Source organism: Melanostigma gelatinosum, assembly GCF_949748355.1.
Source record: "Melanostigma gelatinosum genome assembly, chromosome: 1".
Lineage (NCBI taxonomy): Eukaryota > Metazoa > Chordata > Actinopteri > Perciformes > Zoarcidae > Melanostigma > Melanostigma gelatinosum.
Window position 1 is genome coordinate 1,694,697 of NC_136634.1, and position 22,918 is coordinate 1,717,614.

Below are 22,918 nucleotides of genomic sequence, written 5' to 3' on the forward strand. Positions count from 1 at the left end.
GTAGTCGTGGTGACGTCTCCCATTGGTTTGTGGATGTCTTGAAGCCTCCAGGTCGACGTTTTGGCCGTCGCCATCTTGTTTTTTTGCAACCATTGAACAGGAAGTGACCATATTTGGACTGAGGAGGAGTGATGTAGAGACATACGTCTCTGGTAGAGACCTGTCGATCACTGTGTAGCCCCGCCCTAAAGCATCCCCTGCTTTATGGTCTGTTTGTGCAACTGTGACAACCGCATTGGACGACATCAAAGGCCGTCTGAGAGGAAGTGGTTTTGTTAGCATGTAGTTCAGATCTATGGTGGTTTTATCTTCCATAGGGGCAACCAAAGAGGGCAACGATTGCTCCCCGTATGATGGCGGTTGTTGCACATCAGAAAAAGATGAGATGCCTCACCAAAGTTACTTTAACTTAATGCTTTGAGCGAATGCTAACATCAAGATGCTAACATGCTAACAGTGACAATGCTGTTGAGCCAGCATCAAATGTTTATGACAATAAAATGTACTTTACATATTCTGAAAAAGCAGGAAGAGAAATATGGGAGGAAATAATCCTGCAGCTAAAAACAAAACGGGAAAGAAAACGTTAATGGTGCGTCTGCTGGTCAACGACTATCTGAATTATTATCTAGTTATATGCTTTTGTCTCTGCATGTAAACAAGTTTCTGGTTCGGTCATTTCACAGCAGATGAGGTGAAGCCGCCGCCATCGCAGCTCCATCAAAGGCGACATTTACATTTAAATAAGGAGGCTGTTTAGTGTGTGTGTGTGTGTGTGTGTGTGTGTGTGTGTGTGTGTGTGTGTGTGTGTGTGTGTGAGAGTGAGTGGGGGGGTTAAATGTTTTCTTGTTTTCTTGTGCTGCCTCTTTATCGAGCTGTTATTTTTCTCCTCAAAGGAAACGCTGATTCATCTCTTTCCTCTAAACGCTCGTCTCAGCAGGACGAGCGAGGGACAAGAAGACATAATTACAGTGTTCTCTCTCTCCCTCACCCCTTTCTCTCTCTCTCTCCTTCTCTTGCTCCATCAACCCTCTCTCTCTCTCTCCCTCACCCCTTTCTCTCTCTCTCTCCATCAACCCTCGCTCTCTCTCCTCTCCCTCTCTTTCTGTCTCTCTCTCTCCTTCATCAAGCCTTTCTCTCTCCGTCTCTCTGTCTCTTTCTCCCTCTCCTCCATCAACCCTTTCTCTCTCTCTCCATCAACCCTTTCTCTCTCTCTTCGCCTCTCTGTCTCTCTCTCTCCTCCATCACCCCTTCATCTCTCTCTCTGTCTCTCTCTCCTCCATCAACCCTTTCTCTCTCCGTCTCTCTCTCCCTCTCTCTCCATCACCCCTTCATCTCTCTCTCTGTCTCTCTCTCTCCTCCATCACCCCTTCATCTCTCTCTCTGTCTCTCTCTCCTCCATCAACCCTTTCTCTCTCCGTCTCTCTCTCCCTCTCTCTCCATCACCCCTTCATCTCTCTCTCTGTCTCTCTCTCTCCTCCATCACCCCTTCATCTCTCTCTCTGTCTGGTCCCCGTCTCTCCTTTGATTTGTCTGCCTCGTCTCTCAGTCGTTAATCAGGAGGCGGTGAAAACACAGTCCACCTCTAACAAAACCACGGATCAATGTCAACGCTGTACAAACCTAAAAAACCTGCTGGGCCCGGGAAGCTTCCCCATCAGTTAATTAATTAAACGCTGATTCACATGGATTCCCAGCATGCCGTGCGTCTGCGGGACCAAGGGCGTAGAATTCAGTAACATGTCCCAATATCAGAATGAGACAACTAAAGAAAACTAAAAGGCGGAATTGTAGTCTGTGAACTCTTCAAAGGAGTATCGGAGCCACTGTTAGAAACATTTAAAGTCATAATCTTATAATATTATGAGACCAGCAGCTCTGTGTCTCTGTGTCTCTCTTCTTGGAGACAGAAAGGTCCGTCTGACATCAAGGTGAAGAGGTGAAATATTCTAAAGATAGCGCGTACACTTAGACTGATGTTGATTCTTTAAGGTGTCTGAAATACGTCCACAGGAGTTCATTGATTTGATCGCAAGATCGTTTGTGTTTATTCGTGTCTCTCAGGAGAGTGAGGGTTTCATCAATCACAGCTAAATAACCAATGTTGCAGCTTTGTACATGTGGAGGAACCAGATGTCCCGGGAAATTAAATGTTCTCGTGTTTTGGCCGTATTCGCTGTATCTAGCAGGCCACACGTCGGCTGGTTTACTCCAGCTGTATGAAGCCAAAATAAACTGATTTAGCAATAATTTTATCGCAATAACCAGATAAAAAGTAACTCGAAATATCTACCCAAAGATGGAGGTTTGTCCAAATGGAGTTTGAAACAATTATTGCGGCTTTGCTGACATTTTAGCTGCTCCATCAAGGGCCAAAATGGCGTCATCGGCGTAAATACGGCAGCGACGTTATTGTTTGTACCACAGACTGTCTGTGGTTCATACCACAGACAGTCTGTGACTTTGACTATTTCGCTGTCATCATCTTGGATTACAGGCGTTGCCATGTTGTTTTTCTTAAGCAGCCGATGAACGGAAGTGACCATTTTTACACTGAGGAGGAGTGACGGAGAGACGCCGTATACGTCTCTGGTAGACCTGTCAATCACAAGGTAGCCCCGCATAACAGATTATAGAATTACTGATAATTAGTAAACATGATTATCATTTCATTGTTTGTTAACAGTAAAATAACTATTAACGAAAGTTTTTTTTGCCATTTATTAATAAGTTATTATTAAGTGTTGCTAAAAGTCTTCACCCGTACACGTGGCAAAGAAACATCGCTCTCTCAGAGAAATCTACCACAAGAAACCAGGTTTCTCTGATCACCAATCCAGATTACAGAAACCAGGTGTCTTGTTTTACACGTTTAAGAAATCAACTCACTGGAGAAAGATAAATGTAACCCGGGTACTATGAGTGCACGTCTACGCACTGACTAACGGTCCTCACGAGTACAGCAGAACAAACGTGTGTGTGTGTCTGTAAAAATACAAAACACAGAGAGGATGCAGCCGATCGATCATACTGAGTGATTTAGTGAAGCCCGGGGAACAATGCCTGTGTGTGTGTGTGTGTGTGTGTGTGTGTGTGTGTGTGTGTGTGTGTGTGTGTGTGTGTGTGTGTTCTCAGCAGGAGACTGAAGACATGATGTAAACTAACAGCTGCTGGACTCTGTGACAGCGATCATCCAACATGATGACAAACAACTTCCCTTCACAGCGACTGGAACTAAACAAACACAGAGACACTGAAGCACCGTGCAGTCACAACAAAACGTCGCCTTTTTTATTCATACATTACATATTGTTATAGTTTGGATTTTTATTGCATCAGTTTTAGTAACACTGATGTGGTTTACATTTTACAGTCAGAAATAAGTAATTATGTTTCTGATTTTATGCACATTTATGTTCAATTTGCGGGAAAACATAACTAAGTTGTTAAGACCGTATTCATGAAACGAGTGTAAATTGATACGTGTTGCTGGACTTTTAAATTATTTTGTAAGATATGATACCACACACACACACACACACACACACACACACACTTTCTGCAGTGTTTCCTCTCGTGAACTCAGCAGCTTGTGTTCCAGATGGAATCGGCCTCCTTCTCTGTCTCCTAATCAAAACTAACGACGATAAACCTAACAAGGAGAAGAGAAAGGATGAGAGGAACCTTGTTCACGCTGTCCCAAGTTTCAATGTTTTCTTAAAGAGAAAACCATCCTGAATTAAGGCAACGGATCACAAAACAGCCGGTTTTGAGTCACGGATCGAATTAGATGGACAGGAGAGCAAATAACTTTTAGAGATGCTTTGACGTTAGTGTAAACCTTAAACATGATATAATAAATGATAAATGTTATCTTTCTTACTGTTACAGTCATCTATCGTGATTATTTGCATAAAACCACAATTCAAATACTTTAAATACTTCTTCAAAGATTTTATTTTTACTGATCTGTACGGATTACAGTTTTTAAAGTTACATCACTACCTTGAATCATTACAAACTATTGGTTTCTCTTTCATCCGCTCAGCAGCAAACAGCAGACCGACTCAGTTAGAGAGGAGCTGGTGAACAAAGTCCAGCATTTAGCAGCTTAAGAGACATATTTCCCTCAGGATTTGGAGGAGAGCAGAAATAGAGCTAAAAGAAAGAGAATGTTGGACTTACATTCATCAGGTAACACAAAGACTCCTCATGAACAGGCATGTTGCTCTGTAACTGCTGGATGCGTTTGCTAATAATAGTATTAATAATACGATTTAAACTAATGTTGTCAGATAAATGTTAGTGTTAAAGTAAAACCTACAACATTTAGTAGAACTATAAAGTAGCAGGAAATGGAAATACTCAAGTCAAGTACAACGAAACATCTGCTTCTTTAATTAGATTTTACTCTTTCGATTTTGGACATGAAGAAAAACTGAAACCTCAAATTATTGAAATACCACTTAACGGATACAATCCACTCAGTCGGTGACCTGTGAACCCTTCAACTCCTTTTCTCCCAATAAAGGTGATCTAAGAATTGGAGCTTATCTAAACTCTCTCACAGAGCTGCTACAGAATTATGTGAAAATCTGAGCAGTGTCGCTGCATTCAGAGGGAACAGATCCTCACGGTCTCTCCGGGGCCGGCTGCCCGGCCGCCCGCCCGTTAATCCCGGCTCTGGCCGGCGCAGAGTCGTGTTCGTCCCGGCTTTAATCCGTCCAGCGGCGTTGGGATTTGGGAGGACAGTTTGGCTTTAGTTTCCATGTGAAGAATGAGGTTAAAGGAGGGGACAGCTGGACCGTCGCTCACTGTCAGGCTTCACACAAACACCAACAATGGAAAACTAGTCACAATACTGCTGCCACTGTGAAGAGTACTACTGTTAGAAAATATGCTACTAAACGCAGACATGTGATGTATTTACACACCTGGCTGGAGTCCCAGTGTGTGCATGTTTTCATGGTGCGTCTCTCTCATCGCATTTAAATTTATAACCCCTTCAGATTTTCTCTAGCATCCAGAAAATGTAACTCGAAGACACGCGGTGTAGCGGCGAAGACTCACCTGTCGGGGGCGCTGCTTCCTCTCTTGGCTGTCGTGGTGTGACCGGCTCTCAGCTCGCCGTTCATCCCGCCGTCTGAAAAACAAACAAAAAACAATCCGTCAGATCAGGTTTGGACACAGAGGTCGGCCGTCTCACCACCCGACCCGAGGGACACGGCGATGAAGGTGGAGAGAAAACACACCCCCACGCTCGTGTTTCCATCACTTCAGAGGACACATTGCATCAGATTCATTTCCTGGAGACTTAACCTCACGCTAACCTTAAACGAATCTTCACCTTAAACTTACATGATTTATATTAAGAGGATTTGCTTTTTGTCCACAAAAGAAAGGCAAGTCCCCACAGTGTGATTATGTAAACAGATGTCCCCACAACGTGAGTAATACAAATACACACACACACACACTTGGGCCCAGCGGGCTCAGCCGGCCACCTTAACGAGCGGCCTGAGTCTGATTAGCCTCTATCTGTCAGACTGCAATTCAATTCCTGTCACATTCATGATGTTTTCCTTCTCTAGAAACAGTACCTGTCTGTCAGCCGTGTGAAAATAAACCTTGAGTCATCAGATTACCTTTTAGAAAACGCCATGAACTCTGCTGCCTTTATGTAATCCTCAGGTTGCGTTGGGAAGTTAAGAAGAGCAAATCACCAAAAATCTGTTTACCTACGAGTGGCAAAAAACATCTATCGTCCGTAGTGATTATGACTCTTATCTGTAGAAGTGTGAGGATGTTAAAGAGCAAAAAACGACAGATAACGTGAACACCATCGTTTCCTAATCTTAACCACGTGGTTATCATGTAAACCATGATGAAGAAGGTCCCCTAACCTTAAGCAGGAACTTATTTCAACCACGTAGTCATTTGTATGCTTAACCCTATAACCTAACCAGTTTAGGAATGTTTGTAATGGTTTTGGAAGGGAAATTATGTTGATAAGGGTCAGATTAAAAAAACACTTTTTTGTTACAAACAACGTATTAGGTTGACTTGTTGAAGGAAAGTAAAAGATTTACCTGTCGTTTAAAAGATTTAAAGCTGCATCAATTTATGTTCTGGCCACTAGGGGGCTGTATAACTCCACAACAAGACCATCTATAAGAAGCGGATGAATTCACACGACAAAGACCATTGGTATTTGGTCTACGGATGTAAAGCCTCGAGTTCAGCATTTTGGCCATCGCCATCTTGGTTTCTGGCTTCAAACAAAGTATTCCAGCATGTATTTTGCATTAAACTAAACTGTTTGCCAACTGGCTCAGGCAAAAAGGGGAAACTGTAGCAACTGTGAAAGATTTCGACAGGAGGCGAGAAAGTGCAAAGCTCCGAGAAAATACAACAAAGACCAATGACCAAATGATGATTGTGCATTCCAGCTGCCCTCATTCTGAAAATGCTCAAAATAATAAAAATACTCCGCCAAGTAGAGCTCATGAGACCTAACGGGGCCTTGTAATCGACCGGGATGCCATGAAGGATTTAATACAAGCAGCAATGATTCAGCTTTCTAATATCCCCATTGAAGATCCAACTATGCCAGGTTACGTTAACGGTCCAACGGTTGACATTTCATTGGGTACACTCTGAGAAAAAACATTCAATATCTCTCTCAGTAGCATGCTCAAGATTACTTTTCTACTTCAGCTTCCAGCCGGCTCTGGTGTTAGTTTCACTTCTTATACCAATCTTTGTTGTTGCATTTTACTTTTTCTATTTTATTTGAATTTAGATTTTTTACTTACGATTACTGTTAGTATTATCTCTTTACACTTAAACAATTGTTCATATATATTTTTATTCTATTGTTTTTTTTTGCTATTTTTCTGTCGTAATCTATTTAAACTCTGGCACAGGAATTTCCTTCGGGATTAATAAAGTTCTATCTGTATTATCTCGTCTTCCTGAAGGGCTGATGTTCGACCCAGAACCCCTTCGACCCCTTTCTTTCTCTGAGACTAAAGGTTCCACATCAAACGTTATGGTTTGCTCCGACCGGTGAGAGGTTTTTCTGACTGTTTTCAACATCACGGCCAGGCGACAAACTTTCTAATTTTAACACTAAACAGTAAAATATGTTTCATAACATTTGAGGCGAGAAATAGGCATCACACAGTAACAGAACCGTTGTTGAGAAAATTAGCTTATATACAGCTTTAATCAGCAATTAGCTTATATACAGCTTAATCAGCAGCTAGTTTATATGCAGCTTTGCAACTAGCTTATATACAGTTTAATTAACAGCTAGCTTATATGCAGCTTTAAGTAGCAATTGACTTATATACAGTTTAATTAATCACTAGCATATTGGTAGTTTTAAATAACCATTAGCTTATGCAGCTCTATTAACCACTTATACAGTGCTCACAACACAGCAAGGCCAGAGAGAAGCAGGTGAAAGGTTACTTATTTAACTGCGACACAAGGAACAGGACGCCATCCTTAGAGAAGATAAGAAAGACACAATAGATAGTGAGATTCAAGCGAGGGCCAACGCCCCCAGCTGAGCCCGGCTTCTTCACACACTCCTTCTTAGGACCTCTCGCATTGAACTCCTCACTCACACTGATGGAAACCAACGCCTATTGGGAGGGGCCAAGGTGAATGGACATTCACGGCCTCCATCCAGGCGCCATAACGTACAAACGTGCCACGCCTGCATCTTTGACTTTGGCCAATGTGTAACAAGGGGTGGAACCCCTATATTAAGTTTCACGCTGATGTGTTGAAGCGTGTCTCATGGTGAATCTCTGCGAAGTTCATCCATTAGCACCCAAGCTTGTTTTTGATAGCTGGGCTGAATGACTCTGTTGATAAATAAATCTATTGCTTTTGATTTAACTATACGCCTCTGAGAGCTTCTGTTTCATTCTTAAACCTGCTCTAAGTGTGAAAGACAACAACATCACATTTTTTCACAACAATTTGGTGACCCTGACGTGATAGATATGATACGGAGCTTCGGGTTGGAATGTTAACAGACCTCTCTATCTGTGTTTCAGAAAACAAACTGCGAGTCTCCCTGGAGGCTGGGAGCCCTGGTATTTGCCACCAGGTCGTGCCTGCAGTTCAGGAACAGTCTGATAGTGTCGACACAACTAACAAGGTGAGCAGAAGCCTATTTGACTGAATTCTGCATATTGTATTATAGACATACTCCAAATTTTATCCGACTGTCCGAACTGTAAGTATTGCGTAGTCATAAAAGTATTGTAAAGAAGTAATCACACAGCAGCAGGGTTGTTCAGCCCAGCATTTGGGGTTTTTGTACATATGCGTGAATGGGTCCAGCAGAAGACGTTAGATAAAAGGCGAAAGATGATGTTTTTTGTGGCAGCGTAGAGTGAAGTAGTGTGAGACGCGGTCGCGCGTGTTGTGAAAAAATGTGATGTTGTTGTCTTTCACACTTAGAGCAGGTTTAAGAATGAAACAGAAGCTCTCAGAGGCGTATAGTTATATCAAAGCAATAGATTTATTTATCAACAGAGTTATTCAGCCCAGCTATCAAAAACAAGCTTGGGTGCTAATGGATGAACCTCGCAGAGCTTCACCATGAGACACGCTTAAACACATCAGCGTGAAACGTAATATAGGGGTTCCACCCCTTGCTACACATTGGCCAAAGTCAAAGATGCAGGCGTGGCACGTTTGTACGTTATGGCGCCTGGATGGAGGCCGTGGATGTCCATCCACCTTGGCCCCTCCCAGTAGGCGTTGGTTTCCATCAGTGTGAGTGAGGAGTTCCATGCGAGAGGTCCTAAGAAGGAGTGTGTGAAGAAGCCGGGCTCAGCTGGGGCGGTGGCCCTCGCTTGAATCTCACTGTCTATTGTGTCTTCCTTATCTTCTCTAAAGATGGCTGCCTGTTCCTTGTGTCGCAGTTAAATAAGTAACCTTTCACCTGCTTCTCTCTGGCCTTGCTGTGTTGTGAGCACTGTATAAGTGATTAATAGAGCTGTATATAAACTAATGGTTATTAAAACTACAAATATGCTAGTGATTAATTAAACTGTATATAAGTCAATTGCTACTTAAAGCTGCATATTAACTAGCTGTTAATTAAGCTGTATATAAGCTAATTGCTGATTAAAGCTGTATATAAGCTAATTTTCTCAACAAATCCCTCTCTTGACGTCTGAAGGACGTCACTTTCTTTACTTTCCTGCCCTGTTCACACGCTGGTGTCTTCCTCTGCCTCTCCTGACCCTACCAGGCTGTTCTGCTCTTCCCATACTGGGTAAGCTCCATAAGGAGGGGGTGGTAATGGTTCCTTGGAGAGGGCAGTGGTGATAGGACGGCCAACCAAAGAACGAATACAGGGTATTATACAACATCCACATGAGACCAGTATTGCAATGAACACACCCACTGACACTGCTATTGACAAGATCAGGTGCTTCCATTTTCCAAACATGTTTTCCATCCAATCTCCAAATGGATTATTCACACCTGATGCTTCCTGCATTTCTTTTGACAGTGCCTTCAGACTATTCAGTGCTTTTGTGACTGAACCGTCCGGCGCAGTATTGTTGGGGATGTTAGTGCAACACAGATCTCCAAACATTGAGCAAAAGCTCCAAAGCCATTTTGTTTTGCATAGAAATCAAAGAAGTGGGGCCGGCTGCTCAGCCAGACCCTCTATTGCATCCCTAGTATGATTAGCCAAACGAAGAACATTGTAATGCACATAATTGATACGATCAACATTTTTATTCACAGTTATCCATGGAATAATACTTGCGATACTCTCAAAACCTACTGCAATTTGATATACCAATTTGTATTGATTAGGCACTCCTCTGGTTCACTCTGATTGTATCTATGTAGGTTGGACCTTTGTCCAGACTGAACTATCCTACTGCAGTTGCTCTTTTAGCTAAGATATGTCTGCGTCTGCGTTGGGTCAGGTTTTGTACTTTAAATATGGATGCTAGAGTTGTGCAATTTAGTGGAGTAGCCATTTTAGTCATATTTGTCATGCATGCGTATCCTGTTGGGTCAGATTCAGGATATAGTGGTGCTGGTTCGGTGAACCTAGCTGGTCTAGCTGCAGCACAAGCTATACAGCCACCCATTTTGTTTTTATTTATAGCATTATCAACAATTCAATTTAACCAAACATTGTCGTTTCCATGTCCTGTAGCTAATTGGATCACCTGTTGGTGGTTGCTGAAAAGTCAAATTACAAATTACAAAACAAATTATGCATTTTGCGTCAGATTACCTCGGACCTCTGCTAGAGGTCTGGACGGCTCAGGTGCTGGGGCACAGTGTGACAGGTGGTGCCAAGGTGCTCCTGCTTTACTTATGACTTGGACCGAGTGTGAAGTAACCTCCTTCACTTCGTACGGCCCTGTCCACCTGGGGTCAGTTCACTTTTCTTATGAACTTTGACCCTGACCCAGTCACCCTCTCGGATGAGATTTTTACCTTTTCCTGGTCAGCTGCACTGGTTCGCTGGACCTGTTTGGAGAGAGCCTCCGTGAGAATGATTAATGCAGTCACATATGCCTTCATTTCAACTTGCTGCACATCTAAGTATATGTACATCTATGTATCTATGTATATCTATGTATATGACTACCGTCTCTTGGAGGACCAGGCATTTGCCTCCTTGTCATTAACTCATGTGGTGAAAGATGCGTCTTATTTCCTTGTGCGCTCCTCACTGCCATTAGAGCTAATGGTAAAATTTCAACCCATGTCAGCTTTGATGCTACACATGTTTTCGCTATTTTTGATTTTAGCGTCTGATTTGCCCTCTCTACCAGTCCTTGTGACTGTGGATGATACACCGATCCAGATCTACTTCCTGCAAATGCTTATTACTGAAATGTGAACCATTATCGGAGTATCAGCTCTGTCTGCAGCCACTTCACTACTGTCTGTGCGTCTTCTTTTTTTTAGTTGGGATTGCCTCCACCCACTTTGAGAATCTGTCAACCATTACCAAGATGAGTAAAGTCCATGCTGATGTCTTGGAAGCAGGCTGATGGTACAGGATAAGAGCCCATAGGTGTTTTGTACGGTTTTTTCACATTATGATCCCCACAGGTGGTGCATTCGTCGCAGAAGAGGGACACCATACTTTCCATGTGTGGATGCCACCACAATACTTGCATTCTTTGCAATGTTCTTTTCTTCCTTTCATGTGTTGGTCCATGTGCCTCTGATATCAGTGAGACACACAATTCTGCTGGTGCTTCCACTCTGCCATCATGGGATCTCCAAAGTCCACTTTCTCCTGTTGTTGCTCCTCTTCTTTGCCATTCGGACCATTCGTATGGTCCAGCCTTCTTCTGTATCTCAATCAGTGTTTCTTCAGTGATTTCTGGTTCTTGTATGGCTGTTTTCAGAACCATCTGTTTTGGTCTGTATCCTCTTCTTCTTTAGCAGCTTCATCTGCCATGTCGTTTCCTGCAGCTATTCTGGTCCTTGTTGTAGTGATGACGCCATATTGATTCCTCCTGTTTCATAGACAATATGTGCTTTTGTGCATTCTTTTGAATTTTCGATTTTCTTGCAGCTCCGAATGTGAATTTCTTTGCTTAGGAGGATTCTTTGATGCAGCTCCTTCTCTTTTCGATTTTCTTACAGCTCCAAACATAGTCTCTTTCTCCCCCTTCTTTCTGATACAAAACTGCATTAACATCCCTCCTTTTGTTCAGAAACATCTATGTGGAAAGGGAATGAATAGTCAATTCTTGAAGTGCCGATGCATGTGACAGAGTCTACGTGAGAATGGTGAACACATCTTCTGTTTCTTGTGTTCAAACTAAAGGGGCTGAGTGTTTCATGATGGAGGATGCTTTGTCTGTGGCTGTGGGCTGTTAAGGGAATATGTGGGTCTGGAACTGGATATGACGTAGATATTGTGGCTAATAGTTGCAGCAGTGTCTCTGTTGTTGCCAGATATGTGAAAGATATTGCTGTTCAGCGTGATTCTGGCTTCTTGGATGCTGATTGCCTGTCTCTCTCTGATAGTTTCCTCTTCTTCCATGTGGTGAGCCTTGTTGTTGTTGACCACGCGTGGGGCAGTCTCGTGAATAGTGACCAGGTTTTCCACAGTTGTAGCAGTAGAAAGTTCGTCCGTGCTGTTTCTTTTTCTTTTTAGCAGGCTTTGGGGCCACGTCAAGCTTTGCCAGCTGTATTGACACTTTTAGTGCTTCGAGCTCCATATCTGTTCTTTCCACAGCAGCTCTGTATTCATCATAAGTGTGTTCTTCGCTTATTTGTTGCAGCTTCTCTTCAGTGAGAGGACAGTTCAGCAGTTCTCCATCCCAAATGTCTTTATCTTTCCATCTCTTTATCATTCTTTTGTACGCTTGTTGTTCCACCGGCCAATGTTTGATTCTTCCATTCATCCTGCTCTGATCCTGGACATCATTCTCCAAGTTGCACAGACAAGAGGTGTATTTCGCAGCCATGACGTCTCTCTCTGCAACAATCAATAGAAAGTCTGAAATCAGTATTCCCAAATGTCCACACGATGGAGCCAAAGCTCCTATCCACTGTTCCTGTTGCAGTTCTTGGAGTGGCCACAGTTTTTTCTTCCCAGGTTGTGAAGTGCCAGCAGAGGGAGCCAAACCTCCTCTCATGCCTTCAATTGACATGTTTGCTCTCTGAATTCACACTGGCCCTCGTTCACAACCTTGCTTTCTCTGGAATGTGTGTGTGTGAAATGATGATCTATTTTATTATTAACACTTAGGGTGAAGAAGACGAAAACAGTAATGTTCTAAACATATTTCGAAGTCTCTGTGTGGATAGATAAGCAGAACACTCTGTTCCTGCGTTAAGATGGCAGTTTTCTGCCCTAATCTGATGGTTTTAGCAAGCGTGACTTTCAGGGTCACTGATCTTTTCCTGTCGTACGAAAGGATGACGGAGTGCTCCTCTCGGCGTTTTAAACCTTCATACAGTGACCTCACAACTCCGCAATATAGCTTTACAAGTATAACGCATATTATTTAACAGTGTATGAATATATTTTATTTATAACTCTCCCTATATACCCCTGCTAGGTGTGAAATGCTATGTTTTAATTACTCAAGCAATGGCTTGTAACTAAATATTTTATAAGGCAGACAGTGAGCACCTAGCCCCCACCTTTTTAAATGTCTTCCGCTGTTTGTCCTTGTTCAAATCAAGGCCGCAGCTGTGTTTTTATCAGGAAGGCATACCCTCCCTAATATTCTCACCGTTTGTCTGACTAAATGAATAGAAGCTTTGTATCAGCTTTAAACCTTGGACATTCCTAATTTTTAGCGTCTGTCTGGCTGAATATAGTGGCTGCTGTGTTTCCGCATTAGACTTTGCTAACAGTCCCTGGGGAACCCAATTTTCCAATAAATCTAACTACGCCAGTAAAACTGACACTTATATTAACCCTCAGCTGTCTCTCAGCATATTCTAGTGATTTATGTGTGTGTGTGAGTGCAACGTCTGTGTCTAATGCGTGTTTTTTCTGCTCAACTGACCATCAACTTTGAAATCACACACGAACATGTTGCCACACATCTCAAAACCTCAGCATATGATGTGATAAGCACACGGACATCTGAAACAACTTGACTGTAGCTTTCAGCTCTCTCTCTCTCATATGTACGCTTCAAACATTCACTTTCATTCAAACAAAATTGCAACACACTGCCATTTTTGAAATGCGCAGAGATCACAAATACGGTAAAGGAATATCTTTAAACAAATAAACAAAAATTAAAACGTACGCCTCAGCATTAGCTCTCTGTAGGCAACTAATAAACACAGTTAAAACATGCTCTTGTGTCTCTGAAGGCAAAGCATAAACACAAGCTCAAAACGTACACTGCCATTCTCTGAAGTTAAATAAGTCACAAGCGCGCTGTCTTCAAAGGAGATGGACAGCTCTTTTTCTCAAACTAAGCAAACTGCTTCTCAGCAAACAAACACAGTACGGTCTAGAAGGAAATTAATATCTTTACAAATGCAGTGAAACAATGAACACACATTAGAACATACACGGCTGTCTCTTTAAATATAAATCAGTTTTATATTCCAACAGCAATTTCTTTTTCTCAACCTCATCAAACAGACTGTGTACCGCTGACCTCTCGACCACGATACAAATGAAAAACAAATGCTTTTTCAGCAAACAATCAGTCAAATTATAATCAATTCTGTCCCTATCCTACACACATATCAAAGAGCGCTGCTCTTTAATACATCACACGGCCGCTGCTTATTGTCAAAAACAATGTCACAGCCGGGATCCGATCCCGGACCTACCGCGTCGAAGACCGTTATTTTAACCACTACTCCATCAGGGTAGAACGTAAATAATACAATTTAACTGCTTTTTTATCCTAGGTCATCTCTGGACCTGTACACGTTCTGGCCATTTTCATTAATCTCGTCCGTCATTAACAACACACCGATATAATCAACTTCTGTGCTCTCGTCCAGAAACTCCGTCGAGGAAACTTTAAGCAAAGTAACATTATTTTTCACTGGATCGCTACTCACGAGTTAATGTCCGAAGACTCGATGCTCTTAATACGGGAATTCCGCAGTCACTTTTTCTCAATACAGTTTATCAATGACATCAATAACATATACATATATCCCCGTCATGTTATGCAATTTCTTCGTAGTCCAAGACGTCTTATAATTACGTTAAAGATGACGCCTTATTTGTGGCAGGAATTTGAGCGCTTCATGCGAGGCGCGTGACCGCGACAGAAGAGGCGCGCGACCGCGTCTCACACTACTTCACTCTACGCTGCCACAAAAAACATCATTTTTCGCCTTTTATCTAACGTCTTCTGATGGGCTCATTCATACATATGTACAAAAAAAACCCCAAATGCTGGGCTGAACAACCCTGCTGCTGTGTGATTATTCTTTACAATACTTTTAATGACTATGTCATACTTACAGTTCGGACAGTCGGATTTAATTTAGTTTTATGACTATAATACAATACGCAGAATTCAGTCAAATAGGCTTCTGCTCACCTTGTTAGTTGTGTCGACACTATCAGACTGTTCCCGAACTGCAGGCACGACCTGGTGGCAAATACCAGGGCTCCCAGCCTCCAGGGAGACTCGCATTTTGTTTTCTGAAACACAGATAGAGAGGTCTGTTAACATTCCAACCCGATTGCTCTGTGTCGTATCTATCACGTCGGGGTCACCAAATTGTTGTGAAAAAATGTGATGTTGTTGTCTTTCACACTTAGAGCAGGTTTAAGAATGAAACAGAAGCTCTCAGAGGCGTATAGTTATATCAAAGCAATAGATTTATTTATCAACAGAGTTATTCAGCCCAGCTATCAAAAACAAGCTTGGGTGCTAATGGATGAACCTCGCAGAGCTTCACCATGAGACACGCTTAAACACATCAGCGTGAAACGTAATATAGGGGTTCCACCCCTTGCTACACATTGGCCAAAGTCAAAGATGCAGGCGTGGCACGTTTGTACGTTATGGCGCCTGGATGGAGGCCGTGGATGTCCATCCACCTTGGCCCCTCCCAGTAGGCGTTGGTTTCCATCAGTGTGAGTGAGGAGTTCCATGCGAGAGGTCCTAAGAAGGAGTGTGTGAAGAAGCCGGGCTCAGCTGGGGCGGTGGCCCTCGCTTGAATCTCACTGTCTATTGTGTCTTCCTTATCTTCTCTAAAGATGGCTGCCTGTTCCTTGTGTCGCAGTTAAATAAGTAACCTTTCACCTGCTTCTCTCTGGCCTTGCTGTGTTGTGAGCACTGTATAAGTGATTAATAGAGCTGTATATAAACTAATGGTTATTAAAACTACAAATATGCTAGTGATTAATTAAACTGTATATAAGTCAATTGCTACTTAAAGCTGCATATTAACTAGCTGTTAATTAAGCTGTATATAAGCTAATTGCTGATTAAAGCTGTATATAAGCTAATTTTCTCAACACGCGCCTCTTCTGTCGCGGTCACGCGCCTCGCTTGAAGCGCTCAAATTCCTGCCACAAATAAAGCGTAATCTTTAACGTAATTATAAGACGTCTTGGACTACGAAGACATTGCATAACATGACGGGGATATATGTATATGTTATTGATGTCATTGATAAACTGTATTGAGAATAAGTAACTGCGGAATTCCCGTATTAAGAGCATCGAGTCTTCGGACATTAACTCGTGAGTAGCGATCCAGTGAAAAATAATGTTACTCTGCTTAGAGTTTCCTCGACGGAGTTTCTGGACGAGAGCACAGAAGTTGATTATATCGGTGTGTTGTTAATGACGGACGAGATTAATGAAAATGGCCAGAACGTGTACAGGTCCAGAGATGACCTAGGATAAAAAGCAGTTAAATTGTATTGTAGACGTGCTACCCTGATGGAGTAGTGGTTAAAATAACGGTCTTCGACGCGGTAGGCCCGGGATCGGATCCCGGCTGTAACATTGTTTTTGACAATAAGCAGCGGCCGTGTGATGTATTAAAGAGCAGCGCTCTTTGATATGTGTGTAGGATAGGGACAGAATTGATTATAATTTGACTGATTGTTTGCTGAAAAAGCATTTGTTTTTCATTTGTATCGTGGTCGAGAGGTCAGCGGTACACAGTCTGTTTGATGAGGTTGAGAAAAAGAAATTGCTGTTGGAATATAAAATAGTGTGTCTAAAAGAAAAAGAGCTGTTTTCTGCGCTTCTGACTGATTTACATTTAAAGAGACAGCCGTGTATGTTCTAATGTGTGTTCATTGTTTCACTGCATTTGTAAAAGTATTACTTACATGCTAGACCGTATTTGTGAATTGTGCGCATTTCAAATTTGGTTTTAATTGGTGTTTACTGTGTTTGTTTGCTGAGAAGCAGTTGTCATTTGCGCAGGCGTCCAAGAGGTGTCTGTTTGTTTAGTTTGATAAAGTGGATTAGCTGTCAAGGAATAGGGAAAGAATCCTTTATAATCTGACTGTTTTTTTGGTTGCTAAAAAGCTGTTTGTCATTTGCGTTGTGATCGAACGATCAGTAGCGCTCCAGTCTGTTTGATGAGGTTGAGAGAAAAAGAAGCTTGCTGATGGAATGTGATGAGTGTGTAAAAAGAGCTGTACATCTCCTCTACAACTCCGTGTTTGTGACTGATTTATGCTTAAAGAGACGGCAGCGTGTGTTTTGATTATCTAGTAGGAATGCGGGTGACTCCGTGCTTGTGACTGATTTATGCTTAAAGACACGGCAGCGTGTGTTTTGATTATCTAGTATGAATGCGGGTGACTATTTGCTGAGCTGTACGTTTTAACTTTTGTTTATTTGTTGGACTGTATTTCTAAAGATATTCCTTTACCGCATTGGTGATCTCTGCGCATTTAAAAATGGCAGTGTGTTGCAATTTTGTTTGAATGAAAGTGAATGTTTGAAGCGTACATAACCACGGCTGTGTATGGATTCGATTTCGTTTAAATGAGTGCGATTCTTTGGAGCATATATGTGAGCGCTGAGACCTGGTTCAGAGTTTATGCTGTTTCTGAGTTTCTTTGTGCGTTAGAGACAGCCAGCTGAGGCCGTGCTTGGTGTTTGAAAATGTTCGTGTGTTGTTTCAAAGGTTGGTGTCCAGAGTAGGAAAAACACACATTATACACGACTGTTACATTCACACACACACATAAATCACTAGAATATGCTGAGAAACAGCTGAGGGTTAATATAAGTGTCAGTTTTACTGGCGTAGTTAAATTTATTGGAAAATAGTGTTCCTTAGGGATCGTTAGCAAAGTGTAATGCGGAAACACAGCAGTCACTCATGCAAACCAGAGAGAGAAAAAAAAAAAAAAAAAAAGTTTTAAAGCCGATACACAGCTTCTATTGTTCCAGCCAGACAGTCGCTAAAATTATGAATGTACAAGGTTAACAGCTGCTACAAATCTTCTATTCATTTAGTCAAGACTGGCGGTGGGAATATTAGGGAGGATTTGACTACTCCTGATAAAAAACACAAATGCGGCCTTGCTTTGTGTCCACTTACAAAGACAGTTAGCGGAAGATAATTAAAAAGGTGGGGGCTTGGTGCACACTAGAGGCCTTATAAAACATTAAGTTACATCCATTGCATGTGTAATTAAAACATAGCATTTCACACCTAGCAGGGGTATATAGGGAGAGTTGTAAATAAAATATATTCATACACTGTTAAATAATACACGTTATACTTGTAAAGCTTATATTGCGGAGTTGTGAGGTCACTGTATGAAGGTTTAAAACGCCGAGAGGAGCACTCCGTCATCCTTTCGTACAACAGAATAAAGATCAGTGACCCTGAAAGTATCTGCTCGCTAAAAAAACCCATCAGATTAGGGCAGAAAACTGCCATCTTAACGCAGGAACAGAGTGTTCTGCTTATCTATCCACACAGAGACTTCGAAATATGTTTAGAACATTACTGTTTTCGTCTTCTTCACCCTAAGTGTTAATAATAAAATAGATCATCATTTCACACACACACATTCCAGAGAAAGCAAGGTTGTGAACGAGGGCCAGTGTGAATTCAGAGAGCAAACATGTCAATTGAAGGCATGAGAGGAGGTTTGGCTCCCTCTGCTGGCACTTCACAACCTGGGAAGAAAAAACTGTGGCCACTCCAAGAACTGCAACAGGAACAGTGGATAGGAGCTTTGGCTCCATCATGTGGACATTTGGGAATACTGATTTCAGACTTTTTATTGATTGTTGCAGAGAGAGACGTCATGGCTGCGAAATACACCTCTTGTCTGTGCAACTTGGAGAATGATGTCCAGGATCAGAGCAGGATGAATGGAAGAATCAAACATTGGCCGGTGGAACAACAAGCGTACAAAAGAATGATAAAGAGATGGAAAGATAATGACATTTGGGATGGAGAACTGCTGAACTGTCCTCTCACTGAAGAGAATCTGCAACAAATAAGCGAAGAACACACTTATGATGAATACAGAGCTGCTGTGGAAAGAACAGATATGGAGCTCGAAGCACTAAAAGTGTCAATACAGCTGGCAAAGCTTGACGTGGCCCCAAAGCCTGCTAAAAAGAAAAAGAAACAGCACGGACGAACTTTCTACTGCTACAACTGTGGAAAACCTGGTCACTATTCACGAGACTGCCGCACGCGTGGTCAACAACAACAAGGCTCACCACATGGAAGAAGAGGAAACTATCAGAGAGAGACAGGCAATCAGCATCCAAGAAGCCAGAATCACGCTGAACAGCAATATCTTTCACATACCTGGCAACAACAGAGACACTGCTGCAACTATTAGCCACAATACCTGCGTCATATCCAGTTACAACCCACAGCCCACAGCCCACAGACAAAGCATCCTCCATCATGAAACACCTCAGCCCCCTTTTAGTTTGAACACAAGAAACAGAAGATGTGTTCACCATTCTCACGTAGACTCTGTCACATGCATCGGCACTTCAAGAATTGACTATTCATTCCCTTTTCCACCTAGATGTTTCTGAACAAAAAAGAGGGATGTTACTGCAGTTTTGTATCAGAAAAAAGGGGGAGAAGGAGCTGCAAGAAAATCGAAAAGAGAAGGAGCTGCATCAAAGAATCCTCCTAAGCGAAAAATTCACATTCGGAGCTGCAAGAAAATCGAAAAGTCAAAAAAGAATGCACAAAAGCACATATTGTCTATGAAACAGGAAGAATGTTGCTACAAAGGAGATGAAGGAAACACAGCATCCTATGCTGTGGTGAGACAATTCGAAGATATGGAACACACAATAGTAGCATCAGGTATCCTACCTCAACCAGCATCAGTGCAACTGGCAGAAGTCGAAGCGCTCATACAAGCCTTGAAAATAGCAGAAGGAAAATCAGTAAACATCTTCACAGATTCTGCTTACGCACATGGAGCAGCTCACGTTGATGGGCCCATGTGGCGAAGAAGAGGATTCACGACATCAATGGACGCACCCATCAAACACAAGAAAGAAATCATGGCAATGGTGGAAGCTATGAGCCTACCAAACAGAGTGGCAATCATGAAATGCAAAGGACATGATGGCAAAGCAAGAACCAGAATAAGTATGGGAAACGACATGGCAGATGAAGCTGCTGAAGAAGTAGGAGGATACAGACCAAAACAGATGGTTCTGAAAACAGCCATACAAGAACCAGAGATCACTGAAGAAACACTGATTGAGATACAGAAGAAGGCTGGACCATACGAATGGTCCGAATGGCAAAGAAGAGGAGCAACAACAGGAAAAAGTGGACTTTGGAGATCCCATGATGGCAGAATTGTGTGTCTCACTGATATCAGAGGCACGCACGAAGGAAAGAAAGGAACATTGCAAAGAATGCAAGCACTGTGCCTCTTCTGCGACGAATGCACCACCTGTGGGGATCATAATGTGAAAAAACCGTACAAAACACCTATGGGCTCTTATCCTGTACCATCAGCCTGCTTCCAAGACATCAGCATGGACTTTACTCATCTTGGTAATGGTTGACAGATTCTCAAAGTGGGTGGAGGCAATCCCAACTAAAAGAGAAGACGCACAGACAGTAATGAAGTGGCTGCAGACAGAGCTGATACTCCGATAATGGTTCACATTTCAGTAATAAGCATTTGCAGGAAGTAGATCTGGATCAGTGTATCATTCACAGTCACAAGGACTGGTAGAGAGGGCAAATCAGACGCTAAAATCGAAAAATAGCGAAGACATGTGTAGCATCAAAGCTGACATGGGTTAAAATTTTACCATTAGCTCTAATGGCAGTGAGGAGCGCACAAGGAAATAAGACGCATCTTTCACCACATGAGTTAATGACAGGGAGGCAAATGCCTGGTCCTCCAAGAGACGGTAGTCATATACATAGATATACATAGATACATAGATGTACATATACTTAGATGTGCAGCAAGTTGAAATGAAGGCATATGTGACTGCATTAATCATTCTCACGGAGGCTCTCTCCAAACAGGTCCAGCGAACCAGTGCAGCTGACCAGGAAAAGGTAAAAATCTCATCCGAGAGGGTGACTGGGTCAGGGTCAAAGTTCATAAGAAAAGTGGACTGACCCCAGGTGGACAGGGCCGTACGAAGTGAAGGAGGTTACTTCACACTCGGTCCAAGTCATAGGTAAAGCAGGAGCACCTTGGCACCACCTGTCACACTGTGCCCCAGCATCTGAGCCGTCCAGACCTCTAGCAGAGGTCCGAGGTAATCTGACGCAAAATGCATAATTTGTTTTGTAATTTGTAATTTGACTTTTCAGCAACCACCAACAGGTGATCCAATTAGCTACAGGACATGGAAACGACAATGTTTGGTTAAATTGAATTGTTGATAATGCTATCAAAACAAAATGGGTGGCTGTATAGCTTGTGCTGCAGCTAGACCAGCTAGGTTCACCGAACCAGCACCACTATATCCTGAATCTGACCCAACAGGATACGCATGCATGACAAATATGACTAAAATGGCTACTCCACCAAATTGCACTACTCTGGCATCCATATTTAAAGTACAAAACCTGACCCAACGCAGACGCAGACATATCTTAGCTAAAAGAGCAACTGCAGTAGGATAGTTCAGTCTGGACAAAGGTCCAACATACATAGATACAATCAGAGTGAACCAGAGGAGTGCCTAATCAATACAAATTGGTATATCAAATTGCAGTAGGTTTTGAGAGTATCGCAAGTATTATTCCATGGATAACTGTGAATAAAAATGTTGATCGTATCAATTATGTGCATTACAATGTTCTTCGTTTGGCTAATCATACTAGGGATGCAATAGAGGGTCTGGCTGAGCAGCTGGCCCCACTTCTTTGATTTCTATGCAAAACAAAATGGCTTTGGAGCTTTTGCTCAATGTTTGGAGATCTGTGTTGCACTAACATCCCCAACAATACTGCGCCGGACGGTTCAGTCACAAAAGCACTGAATAGTCTGAAGGCACTGTCAAAAAGAAATGCAGGAAGCATCAGGTGTGAATAATCCATTTGGAGATTGGATGGAAAACATGTTTGGAAAATGGAAGCACCTGATCTTGTCAATAGCAGTGTCAGTGGGTGTGTTCATTGCAATACTGGTCTCATGTGGATGTTGTATAATACCCTGTATTCGTTCTTTGGTTGGCCGTCCTATCACCACTGCCCTCTCCAAGGAACCATTACCACCCCCTCCTTATGGAGCTTACCCAGTAGGGGAAGAGCAGAACAGCCTGGTAGGGTCAGGAGAGGCAGAGGAAGACACCAGCGTGAGAACAGGGCAGGAAAGTAAAGAAAGTGACGTCCTTCAGATGTCAAGAGAGGGATTTGTTGAGAAAATTAGCTTATATACAGCTTTAATCAGCAATTAGCTTATATACAGCTTAATCAGCAGCTAGTTTATATGCAGCTTTGCAACTAGCTTATATACAGTTTAATTAACAGCTAGCTTATATGCAGCTTTAAGTAGCAATTGACTTATATACAGTTTAATTAATCACTAGCATATTGGTAGTTTTAAATAACCATTAGCTTATGCAGCTCTATTAACCACTTATACAGTGCTCACAACACAGCAAGGCCAGAGAGAAGCAGGTGAAAGGTTACTTATTTAACTGCGACACAAGGAACAGGACGCCATCCTTAGAGAAGATAAGAAAGACACAATAGATAGTGAGATTCAAGCGAGGGCCAACGCCCCCAGCTGAGCCCGGCTTCTTCACACACTCCTTCTTAGGACCTCTCGCATTGAACTCCTCACTCACACTGATGGAAACCAACGCCTATTGGGAGGGGCCAAGGTGAATGGACATTCACGGCCTCCATCCAGGCGCCATAACGTACAAACGTGCCACGCCTGCATCTTTGACTTTGGCCAATGTGTAACAAGGGGTGGAACCCCTATATTAAGGTTC

At 42.4% G+C, this 22,918-nt stretch overlaps 1 protein-coding gene across 2 annotated transcripts in view; it reads right to left on the reverse strand.

Annotated features, from left to right (window-relative positions):
* LOC306786308 (RNA-binding Raly-like protein) overlaps positions 1 to 22,918 on the reverse strand; it is a 59,206-nt gene that overhangs the window by 30,820 nt on the left and 5,468 nt on the right. For both annotated transcript variants that reach the window (XM_079281045.1, XM_079281044.1), the window contains exon 2: positions 5,071 to 5,143. In XM_079281045.1, the coding sequence (XP_079137171.1) occupies positions 5,071 to 5,143 (73 nt within the window). The remainder of the gene's footprint in view (positions 1 to 5,070; positions 5,144 to 22,918) is intronic.